Source organism: Myiozetetes cayanensis, unplaced genomic scaffold (assembly GCF_022539395.1).
Source record: "Myiozetetes cayanensis isolate MyiCay16 unplaced genomic scaffold, myiCay2020 scf601, whole genome shotgun sequence".
Taxonomy (NCBI): domain Eukaryota; kingdom Metazoa; phylum Chordata; class Aves; order Passeriformes; family Tyrannidae; genus Myiozetetes; species Myiozetetes cayanensis.
The window spans coordinates 1-13,941 of record NW_026087856.1 but is presented as its reverse complement, the minus strand read 5'-3'; the positions used below and the strand labels follow the sequence as shown (position 1 = coordinate 13,941).

Here is a 13,941-nt window from a genome sequence, read left to right as displayed (position 1 = left end):
TCGTGTGGGCGGGACTAAGAAAAGGGCGTGGCACAAGAAGGAGGCCGCGATTTTGGGGGGTCCGGGCAAGGCGGGGGCCGCGCCGGGGAGGGGCGTGATCAACGCGAGGGGCGTGGCTGAACGAAAGGGGGCGGGGTTTGTGGTTGAAAGCGTGGGGTGTCAGCAGAGGGCGTGGCTTTCGGTGGGCGTGTCTAATCGGGATGGGCGTGTCCCTATGGGACGGGCGTTTCCTCCGTGGTGGGCGTGTCCCGGTTTGGTGGGCGTGTCCCGGTGTCCGGTGGGCGTGTCCCGGTTCCGGTGTGTGGTCAGTGTGTCCCGGTTTAGTGGGCGTGTCCCGGTGTGGGGTGGGCGTGTCCCTGCTCGGTGGGAGTGTCCCTGACCGATGGGCGTGTCCGTGCTCGGTGGGTGTGTCCCTGCTCGGTGGGCGTGTCCCGGTGTCCGGTGGGCGTGTCCCGGTGTGGGTGGGCGTGTCCCTGCTCGGTGGGCGTGTTCCCGCTCGGTGGGCGTGTCCCGGTTGAGTGGGCGTGTCCCGGTGTCCGGTGGGCGTGTCCCGGTGCCCGTGTCTTGTTTTAGTGGGCTTGTCCCCGGTTTAGTGGGCGTGTCCCTGCCCGGTGGGCGTGTCCGGTGGGCGTGTCGCGGTTTAGTGGGCGTGTCCCGGTGCCCAGTGGGCGTGTCCCGGTTTAGTGGGTGTGTCCCGGTGTCCGGTGGGCGTGTCCCGGTGCCCGGTGGGTGTGTCCCGGTGCTCGGTGGGCGTGTCCCGGTTGAGTGGGCGTGTCCCCCGCTCACAAAGGGCCCCCGCGCTGGCGGAAGGAGCCCCGGGTGGGGGGCGTGGCCGTGGCGGGCAGGGGGCGTGGCCGCTTCCTCTCGGTGGTCGCGGCCATGGCGGAGCCGCGCGGAGGGCCCGGCCCCTCGGGCCCCCTCGGGCCCCCTCCCGGGGACCCCCGGCCCCGGCAGCGCCCCCAGGGACCCCGGGCGGGCCCTGCGTCTGCTTCGCCCCGCGGCCGGGGCGGGGACGAGGCGCGGGCCGGGGCCGCGGGAAGGTCACGGTGCGCTACGACCGAAGGGAGCTCCGCAAGCGCCTCCACCTCGAGGAGTGGATCCTGCGGCAGCTCACGGCGCTCTACGACTGCCTGGTACCCACCGGGGGACAGGGGGACAGGGGGTACAGGGGGTCATTGAGCTCTACGACTGCCCGGTAACCGGGGGTACAGGGATGGGGGGACAGGGGGACAGGGGAGGTACAGGCAGCTCACGGCGCTCTACGACTGCCCGGTAACCGGGGGCATTGGGGAGGGGGACAGGGGGACAGGGGGTACAGGCAGCTCACGGAGCTCTACTGACTGCCCGGTACCCACCGGGGGACAGGGGGACAGGGGGTTAAAGGGGCTCACAGAGCTCTACGACTGCCCGGTACCCGGGGGACGGAGGGGACAGGGGGGTACAGGGGGTCATTGAGCTCTACGACTGCTCCGGTACCCGGGGGACACGGGGAGGGGGGGACAGGGGGTCATGGAGCTCTACGACTGCCCGGTAACCGGGGGCATCGGGATGGGGGACAGGGGGTACAGGGGGTCATGGAGCTCTACTGACTGCCTGGTACCCAGGGGACACGGGGAGGGGGACAGGGGGTCATGGAGCTCTACGACTGCCCTGGTACCCGGGGCTTCTGGGATGGGGGACAGGGGGACAGGGGGTACAGGCAGCTCACGGCGCTCTACGACTGCCCGGAACCCACCGGGGGACAGGGGTACGGGGGCACTGGGGAGGGGGTACAGGCAGCTCACGGCGCTCTACGACTGCCTGGTAACCGGGGGGCATTGGGGAGGGGGACGGGGGGTACAGGGGCTCATGGAGCTCTACGAATGCCCGGCACCGGGGACACCGGGATGGGGGACAGGGGGACAGGGGGACAGGGGAGGGGGGACAGGGGGCTCATGGAGCTCTACGACTGCCCGGTACCGGGGGCATCGGGATGGGGGACAGGGGGACAGGAGGGTCATGGAGCTCTACGACTGGGCCGGTACCGGGGGACAGGGGGGCACTGGGGAAGGGACAGGGGCCACGGGGGCACCGGGGAGGGGGGACAGGGGGCTCATGGAGCTCTACGACTGCCCGGTACCGGGGGACGGGGGACGGGGGCACTGGGGAGGGGGGACAGGCAGCTCATGGAGCTCTACGAATGCCCGGTACCCCCGGGGGGGGGACACGGCTGGGGACAGGGACCCCCCGGGATCGGGGACACCCCCAGGGACCCCCTGGGATCGGGACAGGGACCCCCGGGATCAGCATCGGGACCCCCCGGGATCGTGATAGGGACCCCCCCGGGATCAGCACCGGGACCCCTCCTTCGGGATCGGGACAGGGACCCCCGGGCCGGGGACACCCCCAGGGACCCTCCTGGGAACACAGGGATTGGGACAGGGACCCCCACTCGGGATCGGGGCAGGGACCCCCACTCGGGGTCGGGGACACCCCCAGGGACCCCCCGGGATCAGCACTGAGACCCCCATCGGGATTGGGGCAGGGACCCCCAGCCCAGGAACCCCCCCAGGGACCCCCTGGGATCCGGGCAGGGACCCCCCCAGGATCAGCACTGAGACCCCTCCCTCGGGATCGGGGCAGGGACCCCCCCCGGGATCAGCACCGGGACCCCCCCTGGGACCCCCCTCGGGTCGGTACCGGGACCCTCCCCCCCACCTCTGGGACCCTCAGGATCCCTCCCAGACCCTCCCCTCCCAGACCCCCACCCTGCCCTCCCGAATTGGGCATCAGGACCCCCTCAATCTCCAGGACTTCCCAAATTCCCCAGGATCTCCCCCACCCAAAGTCCCCCAAGTTTTGGGATCCCCCAAAACCTCCAGGACTCCTCCCCCAAAACCTCTCCCAAACCCCCAATCCTGGGACCCCTCCCCCAAAGAAACCCCCCAGCACCTCCCAGACCCCCAAAAACCTTCTGGGCCCCCTAAAATCTCCTTGTTGGCCTCCACACTCTCGGGGTGCCCCTTCCCACAGTGCTTTGGGGGAGGGGGTGGCAGAGGCGCTGGGGGGGATTTTTGGGGAGTCCTCTCTGATTTGGGGTCTCCTCCCCGAATTTGGGGCCCCCAGGAGGAGGAGATCCCGAGGCTGGAGATCGACGTGGACGAACTGCTCGACATGGAGAGCGACGGCGCCCGCAGCGCCCGCGTGCAGGTGCCCTAAAAACCCCCAAAATCCCCAAACATCCCCAAAACATCCCCAAAATCCCCCAAACCAACCCTAAAGCCCCCAAAACCCCAAAAATCCCTCCAAACCCACCCCAAATCCCCCCAAACATCCCCAAAATCCCCCCAAAATCCCCCTCAAAATCCTCCCCAAAATCTCCCCAAACATCCCCAAAATCACCTCCAAAATCCTCCCCAAAACCCCAAAACCCACCCCAAAATCCCCAAACCACCCCAAAAACCCCCAAAACATCCCCAAAATCCCCGCAAAATACCCCAAAACCCTCCCAAAATACCCCAAACCACCCCAAAATCCCCCCAAAACATCCCCAAAATCCCCTCCAAAATCCCTCAAAATCCTCCCCAGACCCACCCCAAAAATCACCCCCAAAACCCACCCCAAAATCCACCCAAAAACCCTCCCAAAATACCCCCAAAATCCTCCCCAAAACCAACCCCAAAAAGCCCCTTCAAAACATCCCAAAATCCCCCAAAATCCCCCCAAAACCACCCTCAAACCCACCTCCAAAATCCCTCCAAAACCCCTCCAAAATCCACCCAAAACCCTCCCAAAATACTCCCAAAATCCTCCCCCAAAATCCTCCTCAAAACATTCTCCAATACATCCCAAAAATACCCTCAAAACGCACCCCCAAAATCCACGCCAAAACCTCCCAAAATACCCCAACCCCCCAAAATCCCCAAAATCTCTCCCCTAAAATTCCTCCAAAATCCCCCCAAACCCACCCCCAAAACCCCTCAAAACCACTCCAAAATCCCCCAAAATCCTCCCCAAACCCCCTAAAATTCCTTCCAAACCCCCCAAACCCACCCCAAAAATCACCTCCAAACATCCCTAAAGTCCCCTCCAAAACCTCCAAACCCCTCCCCAAAACCACCCCCAAAAGCCCCCAATAACATCCCAAAAGTCCTCCAAAACCCACCCAAACCTCCCAAACCACCCCAAAATCCCCAAACCCACCCCAAACCACCCCAAAGCATCCCCAAAATCCACCCTAAACCCCCTAAAATTCATCCAAAACTCCCCCAAATCCCTCAAAATCCTCCAAACCCCTCCAAAATCCACCCCAAATCCTCCAAAATACCCTCCAAAACCCCCAAACCACCCCAAAATCACCCCCAAACCCACCCCAAAATCCACCCCAAAACCCTCCCCCAAATCCCTCAAGATCCTGCCCAAACCAACCCCAAAAGCCCCCCCAAACATCCCAAAATCCCCAAAATCCTCCCAAAACCCCCAAAATTCCTCCAAAACCCTCCCAAACCCACCCCAAAATCACCCCCAAAACCCACCCCCAAAATCCACCCAAACCCTCCCAAAATCACCCCAAAATCCTTCCCAAAACCAACCCCAAAAGCCCCTTCAAAACATCCCAAAATCCCCAAAATCTACCCCCAAACCCTCCCTAAACTCCCCAAAATCACCCTAAACCCCCAAAACCCACCCCAAAATCACCCCCAAACCCACCCCAAAATCCCCAAGCCCTCAAAACCCCCAAAATACCCCAAAACCTGCCCCAAAATCCTCCCAAAATCCACCACCCCAAAGCTCCCTCCAAAACCTCCCAAAATCACCTCCAAAATCCTCCCCAAAGCCCCCAAAAAGCCCCCAGAACCACTCCTCAAAATCCACCCCAAAACCACTCCCCAAATCCTCCCAAAACCACCCCAAAATCCCTCCAAAACCCACTCCCAAATCCATCCCTAAAAACTCCCCAAAATACTCCCAAAAATCACCCCAAACTCCTCCCCCAAAACCACTCCCCAAAAACCCTCCCCAAAACCACCCCCAAATCACCTCCAAAATCACCCCAAAATCCTCCCCAAATACCTCCAAAAATCACCCCTAAAACCTCCCAAACCCCTAAAATCCTCCTCCCAAACCACCTCCCAAATCCCCAAAATACCCCAAAACCACCTCAAAATCATCCCCAAACCTCCCCAAAATCCCCCAAAATCCCCCAAAAACCTCCTCCAAAATCACCCCCAAACCAACCCCAAACCACACCCTCAAATCCCTCAAACATCCCTAAAATCACCTCCTAAAATCCTCCCAAACCCTCAAAATCCTCCCCAAAACCCCATGCCCTCAAACCCTACTCCTAAAATCCACCCTCAAACCATCCCAAAACCCTCCCAAACCTCCCCAAAATCCTCTCCAAAATTCTCCCCAAAACACAAACCCCAAACTAAGCTCCCAAAACCTCCCAAAAATCCTCTCCAAAACCCACCCCCAAAATCCTCCCCAAAACATCCCCAAAATCTCCAAACACCCCAAAATCCTCTCCAAATCCCCAAAACTCCTCAACTCCCCAAACCCCAAACCAACTCCCAAAAACCACCCTGTAACCCAAAACCCCCCCAAATCACCTCCAAAATCCTCAACTCCCAAACCCCTCAACCCAAAATCCTCCCCTAAACACCCCCAAAGTTCCTCCTCAAACCCACCCCAAAATCCACCCCTAAACATCTCCAAAATCCCTCCCCAAAACCTCTCCCAAAATCACTCCCAAAATTCTCCCCAAAACCACCTCCAAAAGCTCCCCAAAACATCCCAAAATCCCTCAAAACCCATCCCAAAATCCACCCCAAAAATCCCCTGAAAATCTCCTCCCCAAAATACCCCAAAACCTCCCCTAAAACCACCCCCAACCCCCCAAAATCCCCTCAATTCTCCCTTCAAAATTCCAAAATCTCTCTCAAAACCCTTCCCCAAAACTTCCTTCAAAACATCCCAAAAATCCTCTTTAAAATCCCCTGCAACCCGACCCCCAAACCGGCCAGGAGCTCTGGGGTGCTCCCAGGAGGGTTTGGGGTCTCTGGGTCCCCTGACCCTCCCATTTCCCAGGAGATCCTCGTTGACTGTTGCAAACCCACAGAGGTGAGGGGGGCTGGGGGTCTGGGGGCACCTGGGGGCTTTGGGGGTCTGGGGGCTTTGGGGTCTGGGCACCTGGGGTCCTGGGGGCCCTTTTTGGGGTGGGAGCACCTGAGACCCCTTTTGGGGGTCTGAGGGCACCTGGGGTGCTTTGGGGCCTGGGGGTCCTGGGGCCCTTTTTGGGGAGGGGGGACACTGGGGGCCTCAGCTTGGGGTGGAGCCCTGAGACCCCTTTTGGGGTCTGGGGCACCTGGGGGCTTTGGAGGTCTGGGGGCACCTGGGGGTCCTGGGTGCCCTTTTGGGGAGGGGACACTGGGGCCCCAGTTTGGGTGGAGCTCCTGAGACCCCCTTTGGGGGTCTGGGGCACCTGGGGCCTGTTTTCGGGGGATCTGAGGGGCTTCTGGGGGAAGGAGGCACCTGAGTCCCCTGGGGGCTGGGGGACCCCCTTTTTGGGGGTGGGGGACACCTGGACCCCCATTTTTGGGGGGTGGGAAGGGGAGCTCCTGGGGCTGGGGGACCCCCCTTTTTGGGGGTGGGGGGACACCTGGACCCCTTTTGGGGGGAGTGGGAAGGGGGAGCTCCTGGGGGTGTTTTTGTGGGCTGGGAGACTCCTGAGACCCCCCTTTTTGGGAGGATGGGAAGGGGAGTTCCTGGGGAGTGATTCTTGGGGCTGGGGGACACCTGGACCCCCATTTTTTTGGGGGGCTGGGGATACCTGGACCCCCTTTTGGGGGCTGGGGGACACCTGGACCCCCATTTTTGGGAGGGGTGGTATGGGGAGTTCCTGGGGCTGGGGACCCCCATTTGGGTTTGGGGTCCCCTGACCCCCCTTTGCCTCCCAGGCGTTCGTGGGGACCTGCTGGAGAAGATCCGGGGATGCAGAAACTCAACACCCCCGAGAAGAAATGACCCCTCCCCAAAATCCTGGGATCCCCCTCCCCCAATCCCAGCCCTCCCTCCCCCCAAAATCCTGACCCCAAATCCCGGGACCCCCAAATCCGGGGTCCCCTGCAAGATAATCAGACCCCTCCCCTCCCCCCACTGGTTTTGGGGGGCCCCAGGGTTTTGGGTCCCCCTGTGGGGTTTTGTTTGGGGGAGGGAAAGGGTGGGTTTCGGGGGTTTTTTAGTTTTTTTAAAATGTTGGGGCGTTTTGGGGTTGTTTTTATATGAATTTAATAAAACTCAGCTTTGACATTTGGGGCCCCTCCCTCCTCATTTCCTCCCCCCAAAATGGACCCCACAGACCCGGGTGCCCCCCAGCCCCTCCCCCCACAGGACCCTTTATTGACCCCCAAACTCGGGGGACCCCCAAAACTCCGGGTGGCCCCCAGGTCCCACAAAAACGAGGGGCCCCCTTGAAATGAGGGGAGGGGGAGGGGTTGGGGACCCCTTGGGTTGGGGGACCCTGGGGGTTTTGGGGGTGGAGGGGGAGGTTTTGGGGGTGGGGGATTTGGGGTCCCCCCTAAAGCTCCGGGCGCCGCTCGATCTTCAGCAGCTCCACCTCGAAGATGAGCACGGCCCCCCCTGGGCAGGGGGGTCACATCAGCCCAGAATCAGCCAAAATCACCCCAAAATCAACCCCAGCACCCCAAAATCAGCCCCAGCACCCCAAAATCAGCCCAAAATCAACCCAAAATCAACCCCAGCACCCCAAAATCAGCCCCAGCAACTCCCAAATCAGCCTAAAATCAGCCCAAATCAGCCCTAATCAGCCCTAAAAATCAGCCCAAAATCAGCCCAAAATCAGCCCCAGCACCCCAAAATCAGCCCAAAATCAGCCCAAAATCAGCCCCAGCACCCCAAAATCAGCCCAAAATCAGCCCAAAATCAGCCCAAAATCACCCAAAATCAGCCCAAAATCAGCCCAAAATCAGCCCCAGCACCCCAAAATCAGCCCCAAATCACCCACTGAACCCCAAAATCAGCCCTCTGCACCCCAAAATCCCCCCTTGGACCCCAAAGTCACCCCAAAATCAGCCCAAAATCCCCTCCTGTAACCCCAAAATCCCCTTCTCTCTGTCCCCCCCCAAATTCCTCCCACTAACCCCAAAATCCTCCCAAAATCCCCCTTTTCACCCCAAAACCTCCCAAAAAATCCTCCTTTTTCACCCCAAAAATCCTCCCAAAATCCCCCTTTTTCACCCCAAAAACCCTCCCAAAATCCTCCTTTTTCACCCCCAAAATCCTCCTTTTTCACCCCAAAAACCCTCCCAAAATCCCTCCTTTTTCACCCCCAAAATCCCCTTTTTTTCAGCTCAAAAACCCTCCCAAAATCCTCCCTTTCACCCCCAAAATCCTCCTTTACCCCAAAAATCCTCCCAAAAAATCCTCCTTTTTCACCCCAAAACCCCCCCAAAATCCCTCCTTTTTCACCCCAAAATCCCCCCTTTTTCACCCCAAAAACCCTCCCAAAATCCCTCCTTTTTCACCCCCAAAATCCCCTTTTTTTCAGCTCAAAAACCCTCCCAAAATCCTCCCTTTTTCACCCCCAAAATCCTCCTTTTTCACCCCAAAAACCCTCCCAAAAAATCCCCCTTTTTCACCCCAAAAATCCTCCTTTTTCACCCCAAAAATCCTCCCAAAATCCCCCCTTTTTCACCCCAAAAATCCTCCTTTTTCACCTCAAAATCCTCCCAAAATCCCCCTTTTTCACCCCCAAAATCCCCTAAAATCCCCCCCAAAATCCTCCTTTTCACCCCAAAATTCCCCCAAAATCCTCCTTCTCACTCCCAAAATCCCCCAAAATCCCCCAAAATCCCCTTTTTCCACTCCCAAAATCCCCATTTTCACCCTAAAACCCCCAAATCACCCCCAAGATCCCCTTTTCACTTCCAACCTCCCAAAATCCCCCTTTTCACTCCCAAAACTCCTCCAAAATCCCCTTTCCCCAAAAATCCTCCTTTTTCACCCCAAAATCTCCCTAAAATCCCCCCCAAAATCCCCCTTTCACCCCAAAATCCCCCAAAATCCCCCCCAAAATCCTCCTTTCACCCCAAAATCCTCCTTTTCACTCCAAAATCCCCCTGACTTTGGGGGTCCTTTTTAGGGTGGGGGTCTCACTCTGAATTTTGGGAGCCCCTCGGTCCCCATAACCTGAAAAAGAGAGAGGGGGAGGGGAATCAGAGAGACCCCAAAATTTTGGGGGAGTACTAAAATTTGGGGGTCCCAAAATTTGGGGGATCCTAAAATTGGAGGGACCCTAAAGTTTAGAGGGGACCCTGGGAAGGGGGAGGGGAGTGTTGGGAGACCCTTGGGTCTCCCAACACTCCCCACCCCCTCCCCTGGGAGTCCCCCAAAACCCCCTCAGGGCCCTCCCCCCAAATTTTTTTGGGGGTCCCCTAAATTTTGGGGGATTTTTTGGGGGATTTTGGGGAGGAGATTTTTGGGAGGGGCCTACCCAGTTCCGGGGGATGACGAGCCTCTCTTCTCCCCTCGCACATCCTGGGGGGAGGGGGGAAATTTGGGAAAATTTGGGAATGGGAGGGAAATTTGGGAATGGGAAAATTTGGGAATGGGGAATTTGGGAATGGGAAATTTAGGGGAATTTGGGAAAATTTGGGAATGGGGGAAGAATTTGGGAAAATTTGGGAAATTTGGGGAAGGGGGGAAAAATTTGGTGGGAATTTGGGAATGGGGAAAATTAATTTTGGGGGGAATTTGGGGAATGGGAGAAAAATTTGGGGAATAATATGGGAAGGGGGGGAATTTGGGAATGGGGGGAAATTAATTTGGGAATGGGGGAAATTTGGGAATGGGAAACTTGGGGAAATTTGGGAATAGGAGGGGAAAAATTTGGGGAAATTTGGGAATGGGGGGGGAAAATTTGGGAATGGGGGGGAAATTGGGAATGGGGGAATTTGGGAATGGGGAAATTTGGGAATGGGAAATTTGGGAATGAGGGGAGAAATTTGGGGAAATTTGGGAAAATTTGGGAATGGGGGGAAAAATTTGGGGGAATTTGGGAATGAGGGGAGAAATTTGGGGAATTGGGGGAAAATTGGGAATGGTGGGGAAATCAATTTGGGAAATTGGGGGAAATTTGGGAATGGGGGAATTTGGGAATGGGGAAAATTTGGGAATGAGGGAAATTTGGGAATTGGGGAATTTGGGAATGGGGAATTTGGGAATGGGGGAGAAATTTGGGAAATTTGGGAATGGGGGAAATTTGGGAATGGGGGGAAAATTTGGGAATGGGGGGAAATTAATTTGGGAATGTGGGGGGAAAAATTTGGGAATGGGGAAATTAATTTGGGAAAATTTGGGAATGGGGGGAATTTGGGAATGGGGAATTTGGGAATGAGGGAATTTGGGAAAATTTGAGAATGGGGAATTTGGGAATGGGGGAAAAATTTGGGGAAATTTGGGAATGGGGAGGAATTTGGGAATGGGGGAAATTAATTTGGGAATGGGAAATTTGGGAATGGGGGGGAAATTAATTTGGGAATGGGGGGAAATTTGGGAATGGGAAGTTTGGGAATGAGGGGAAATTTGGGAATGGGGGGGAAATTAATTTGGGAATGAGGGGGAAATTTGGGAATGGGAAATTTGGGAATGAGGGGAAATTTGGGAATGGGGGGGAAATTAATTTGGGAATGGGAAATTTGGGAATGGGAAAATTGGGAATGAGGGGAAATTTGGGAATGGGGGAATTTTTGGGAATGGGGGGTCTCCAAAATTTGGGAGAACCCCCCACCCATCATTTCCCAGTGCTCCCAGTCCCTCCCAGTGCTCCCAGTGCTCCCAGTCCATCCCAGTGCCCAGTTTGCCTCACCCCAGCAGCCCCTGGTCCCAGCCCTTGATGACCTGGCCCATTCCCAGTGCTCCCAGTTCATCCCAGTTTGCCCAGTTTGCCTCACCCCAGCAGCCCCTGGTCCCAGCCCTTGATGACCTGGCCCATTCCCAGTGCTCCCAGTTTGCCCAGTTTGCCTCACCCCAGCAGCCCCTGGTCCCAGCCCTTGATGACCTGGCCCATTCCCAGTGCTCCCAGTGCTCCCAGTTTGCCTCACCCCAGCAGCCCCTGGTCCCAGCCCTTGATGACCTGGCCCATTCCCAGTGCTCCCAGTTTGCCCAGTTTGCCTCACCCCAGCAGCCCCTGGTCCCAGCCCTTGATGACCTGGCCGGTCCCCAGGGAGAACACGAAGGGGTCCCGGCTGTGGCTGCTGTCGAACTGGGTGCCGTCCTCCAGCTGCCCCTGCACCAGTACGGACCAGTATAAACCAGTATAAACCACTATGGACCAGTAGGGACCAGTATAAACCAGTATGAACCGGTATAAACCAGTACGAACCACTACGGACCAGTAGGGACCACTTTCGAGTAGTGCAGGGTGAGCACGTCCCCCCTCCTGCTCCTGTCCCTGCCAGTATAACCAGTGTAACCAGTACATCCCAGTATAAACCAGTACCATATAATGGAGAGTTAGGACGTCCCCCCTCCTGCTCCTGTCCCTCCCAGTATAACCAGTATAACCAATACATCCCAGTATAAACCAGTACCATATAATGGAGAATGAGGACGTCCCCCCTCCTGCTCCTGTCCCTCCCAGTATAACCAGTATAAACCAGTACCATATAATGGAGAGTTAGGACGTCCCCCCTCCTGCTCCTGTCCCTCCCAGTATCACCAGTATAACCAGTACATCCCAGTATAATACCATATAATGGAGAATGAGGACGTCCCCCTCCTGCTCCTGTCCCTCCCAGTATAACCAGTACATCCCAGTATAACCAGTATAACCAATGCAATACCGTATAATGGAGTGTCAGCACATCCCCCCTCCTGCTCCTGTCCCTCCCAGTATAACCAGTATAACCAATACATCCCAGTATAATACCATATAATGGAGAATGAGGACGTCCCCCCTCCTGCTCCTGTCCCTCCCAGTATAACCAGTACATCCCAGTATAACCAATACAATACCGTATAATGGAGTGTCAGCACATCCCCCCTCCTGCTCCTGTCCCTCCCAGTATAACCAGTGTAACCACTACATCCCAGTATAACCAGTACATCCCCGTATAACCAGTATAAACCAGTACAAACCAGTACAATACCGTGTAATGGAGGGTCAGGACGTCCCCCCTCCTGCTCCTGTCCCGGCACCTCTCGGGGCGTCTCCGGACCCCAATTTGGAGGGTGAGCACATCCCCCCAGTATAACCAGTATAACCAGTATAAACCAGTATAACCAGTATAAACCAGTACAATACCGTGTAATGAAGGGTCAGCACATCCCCCCTCCTGCTCCTGTCCCGGCACCTCTCGGGGCGTCTCCGGACCCCAATTTGGAGGGTGAGCACATCCCCCCAGTATAACCAATATAAACCAGTATAAACCAGTATAAACCAGTATAAACCAGTATAAACCAGTACAATACCGTGTAATGGAGGGTCAGGACGTCCCCCCTCCTGCTCCTGTCCCGGCACCTCTCGGGGCGTCTCCGGACCCCAATTTGGAGGGTGAGCACATCCCCCCAGTATAACCCAGTATAACCAGTATAAACCAGTATAAACCAGTATAAACCAGTACAGTACCGTGTAGTGCAGGGTCAGCACATCCCCCCTCCTGCTCCTGTCCCGGCACCTCTCGGGGCGTCTCCGGACCCCAATTTGGAGGGTGAGCACATCCCCCCAGTATAAACCAGTATAACCAGTATAAACCAGTATAACCAGTATAAACCAGTACAGTACCGTGTAATGGAGGGTCAGGACGTCCCCCCTCCTGCTCCTGTCCCGGCACCTCTCGGGGCGTCTCCGGACCCCAATTTGGAGGGTGAGCACATCCCCCAGTATAACCAGTATAAACCAGTATAAACCAGTATAAACCAGTACAATACCGTGTAATGGAGGGTGAGGACGTCCCCCCTCCTGCTCCTGTCCCGCACCTCTCGGGCGTCTCCGGACCCCAATTTGGAGGGTGAGCACATCCCCCCAGTATAACCAGTATAACCAGTATAAACCAGTATAAACCAGTACAGTACCGTGTAGTGGAGGGTCAGGACGTCCCCCCTCCTGCTCCTGTCCCGGCACCTCTCGGGGCGTCTCCGGACCCCAATTTGGAGGGTGAGCACATCCCCCCAGTACATCCCAGTATAAACCAGTATAAACCAGTATAACCAGTATAAACCAGTATAAACCAGTATAAACCAGTATAAACCAGTACAATACCGTGTAATGGAGGGTGAGGACGTCCCCCCTCCTGCTCCTGTCCCGGCACCTCTCGGGGCGTCTCCGGACCCCAATTTGGAGGGTGAGCACATCCCCCCAGTATAACCAGTATAAACCAGTATAACCAGTATAACCAGTATAAACCAGTATAACCAGTATAACCAGTATAAACCAGTACAGTACCGTGTAGTGGAGGGTGAGGACGTCCCCCCTCCTGCTCCTGTCCCGGCACCTCTCGGGGCGTCTCCGGACCCCAATTTGGAGGGTGAGCACATCCCCCCAGTACATCCCAGTATAAACCAGTATAACCAGTATAAACCAGTATAAACCAGTATAAACCAGTACAGTACCGTGTAGTGCAGGGTCAGCACATCCCCCCTCCTGCTCCTGTCCCGGCACCTCTCGGGGCGTCTCCGGACCCCAATTTGGAGGGTGAGCACATCCCCCCAGTATAAACCAGTATAAACCAGTATAACCAGTATAAACCAGTATAACCAGTATAAACCAGTACAATACCGTGTAATGGAGGGTCAGGACGTCCCCCCTCCTGCTCCTGTCCCGGCACCTCTCGGGGCGTCTCCGGACCCCAATTTGGACCTTCCTGGGCTCGGCGGCCCCGGCGGGGGGAGGGGCGGGGGAGGGGGACAGTGACGTCACCAGCAGGGCCAGCAGGAGGGACC

The 13,941-nt window shown here is 56.9% G+C and overlaps 2 protein-coding genes across 8 annotated transcripts; one reads left to right on the top strand and one right to left on the bottom strand.

Annotated features, from left to right (window-relative positions):
- The first annotated feature begins 382 nt into the window (after positions 1–382).
- PPP1R14B (protein phosphatase 1 regulatory inhibitor subunit 14B) lies at positions 383–7,005 on the top strand. Its single transcript, XM_050337292.1, is given in 6 exon segments — positions 383–401; positions 955–1,133; positions 3,106–3,189; positions 6,070–6,102; positions 6,939–6,964; positions 6,966–7,005. Coding segments are annotated over 6 exon segments (381 nt in total).
- Positions 7,006–7,509: 504 nt separating this feature from the next.
- Positions 7,510–13,941, bottom strand: FKBP2 (FKBP prolyl isomerase 2). 7 transcript variants are annotated; one of them, XM_050337294.1, is made up of 5 exons: positions 13,445–13,596; positions 11,178–11,287; positions 9,494–9,537; positions 9,168–9,189; positions 7,510–7,634 (listed from the first exon to the last, which is right to left on the bottom strand). In XM_050337294.1, the coding sequence occupies exons 1-5, from the start codon at positions 13,547–13,549 to the stop codon at positions 7,559–7,561; spliced, it is 357 nt and encodes a 118-aa protein (XP_050193251.1). In that variant the 5' UTR covers positions 13,550–13,596; the 3' UTR covers positions 7,510–7,558. The 7 variants fall into 7 exon arrangements, 2 of the variants coding, with proteins under 2 accessions (XP_050193251.1, XP_050193250.1); XM_050337293.1 differs by lacking the exon at positions 13,445–13,596 and adding an exon at positions 13,075–13,235; XR_007631676.1 differs by lacking the exons at positions 9,168–9,189; positions 9,494–9,537; positions 13,445–13,596 and adding exons at positions 13,612–13,660; positions 13,827–13,941 and having other exon boundaries at positions 7,567–7,620.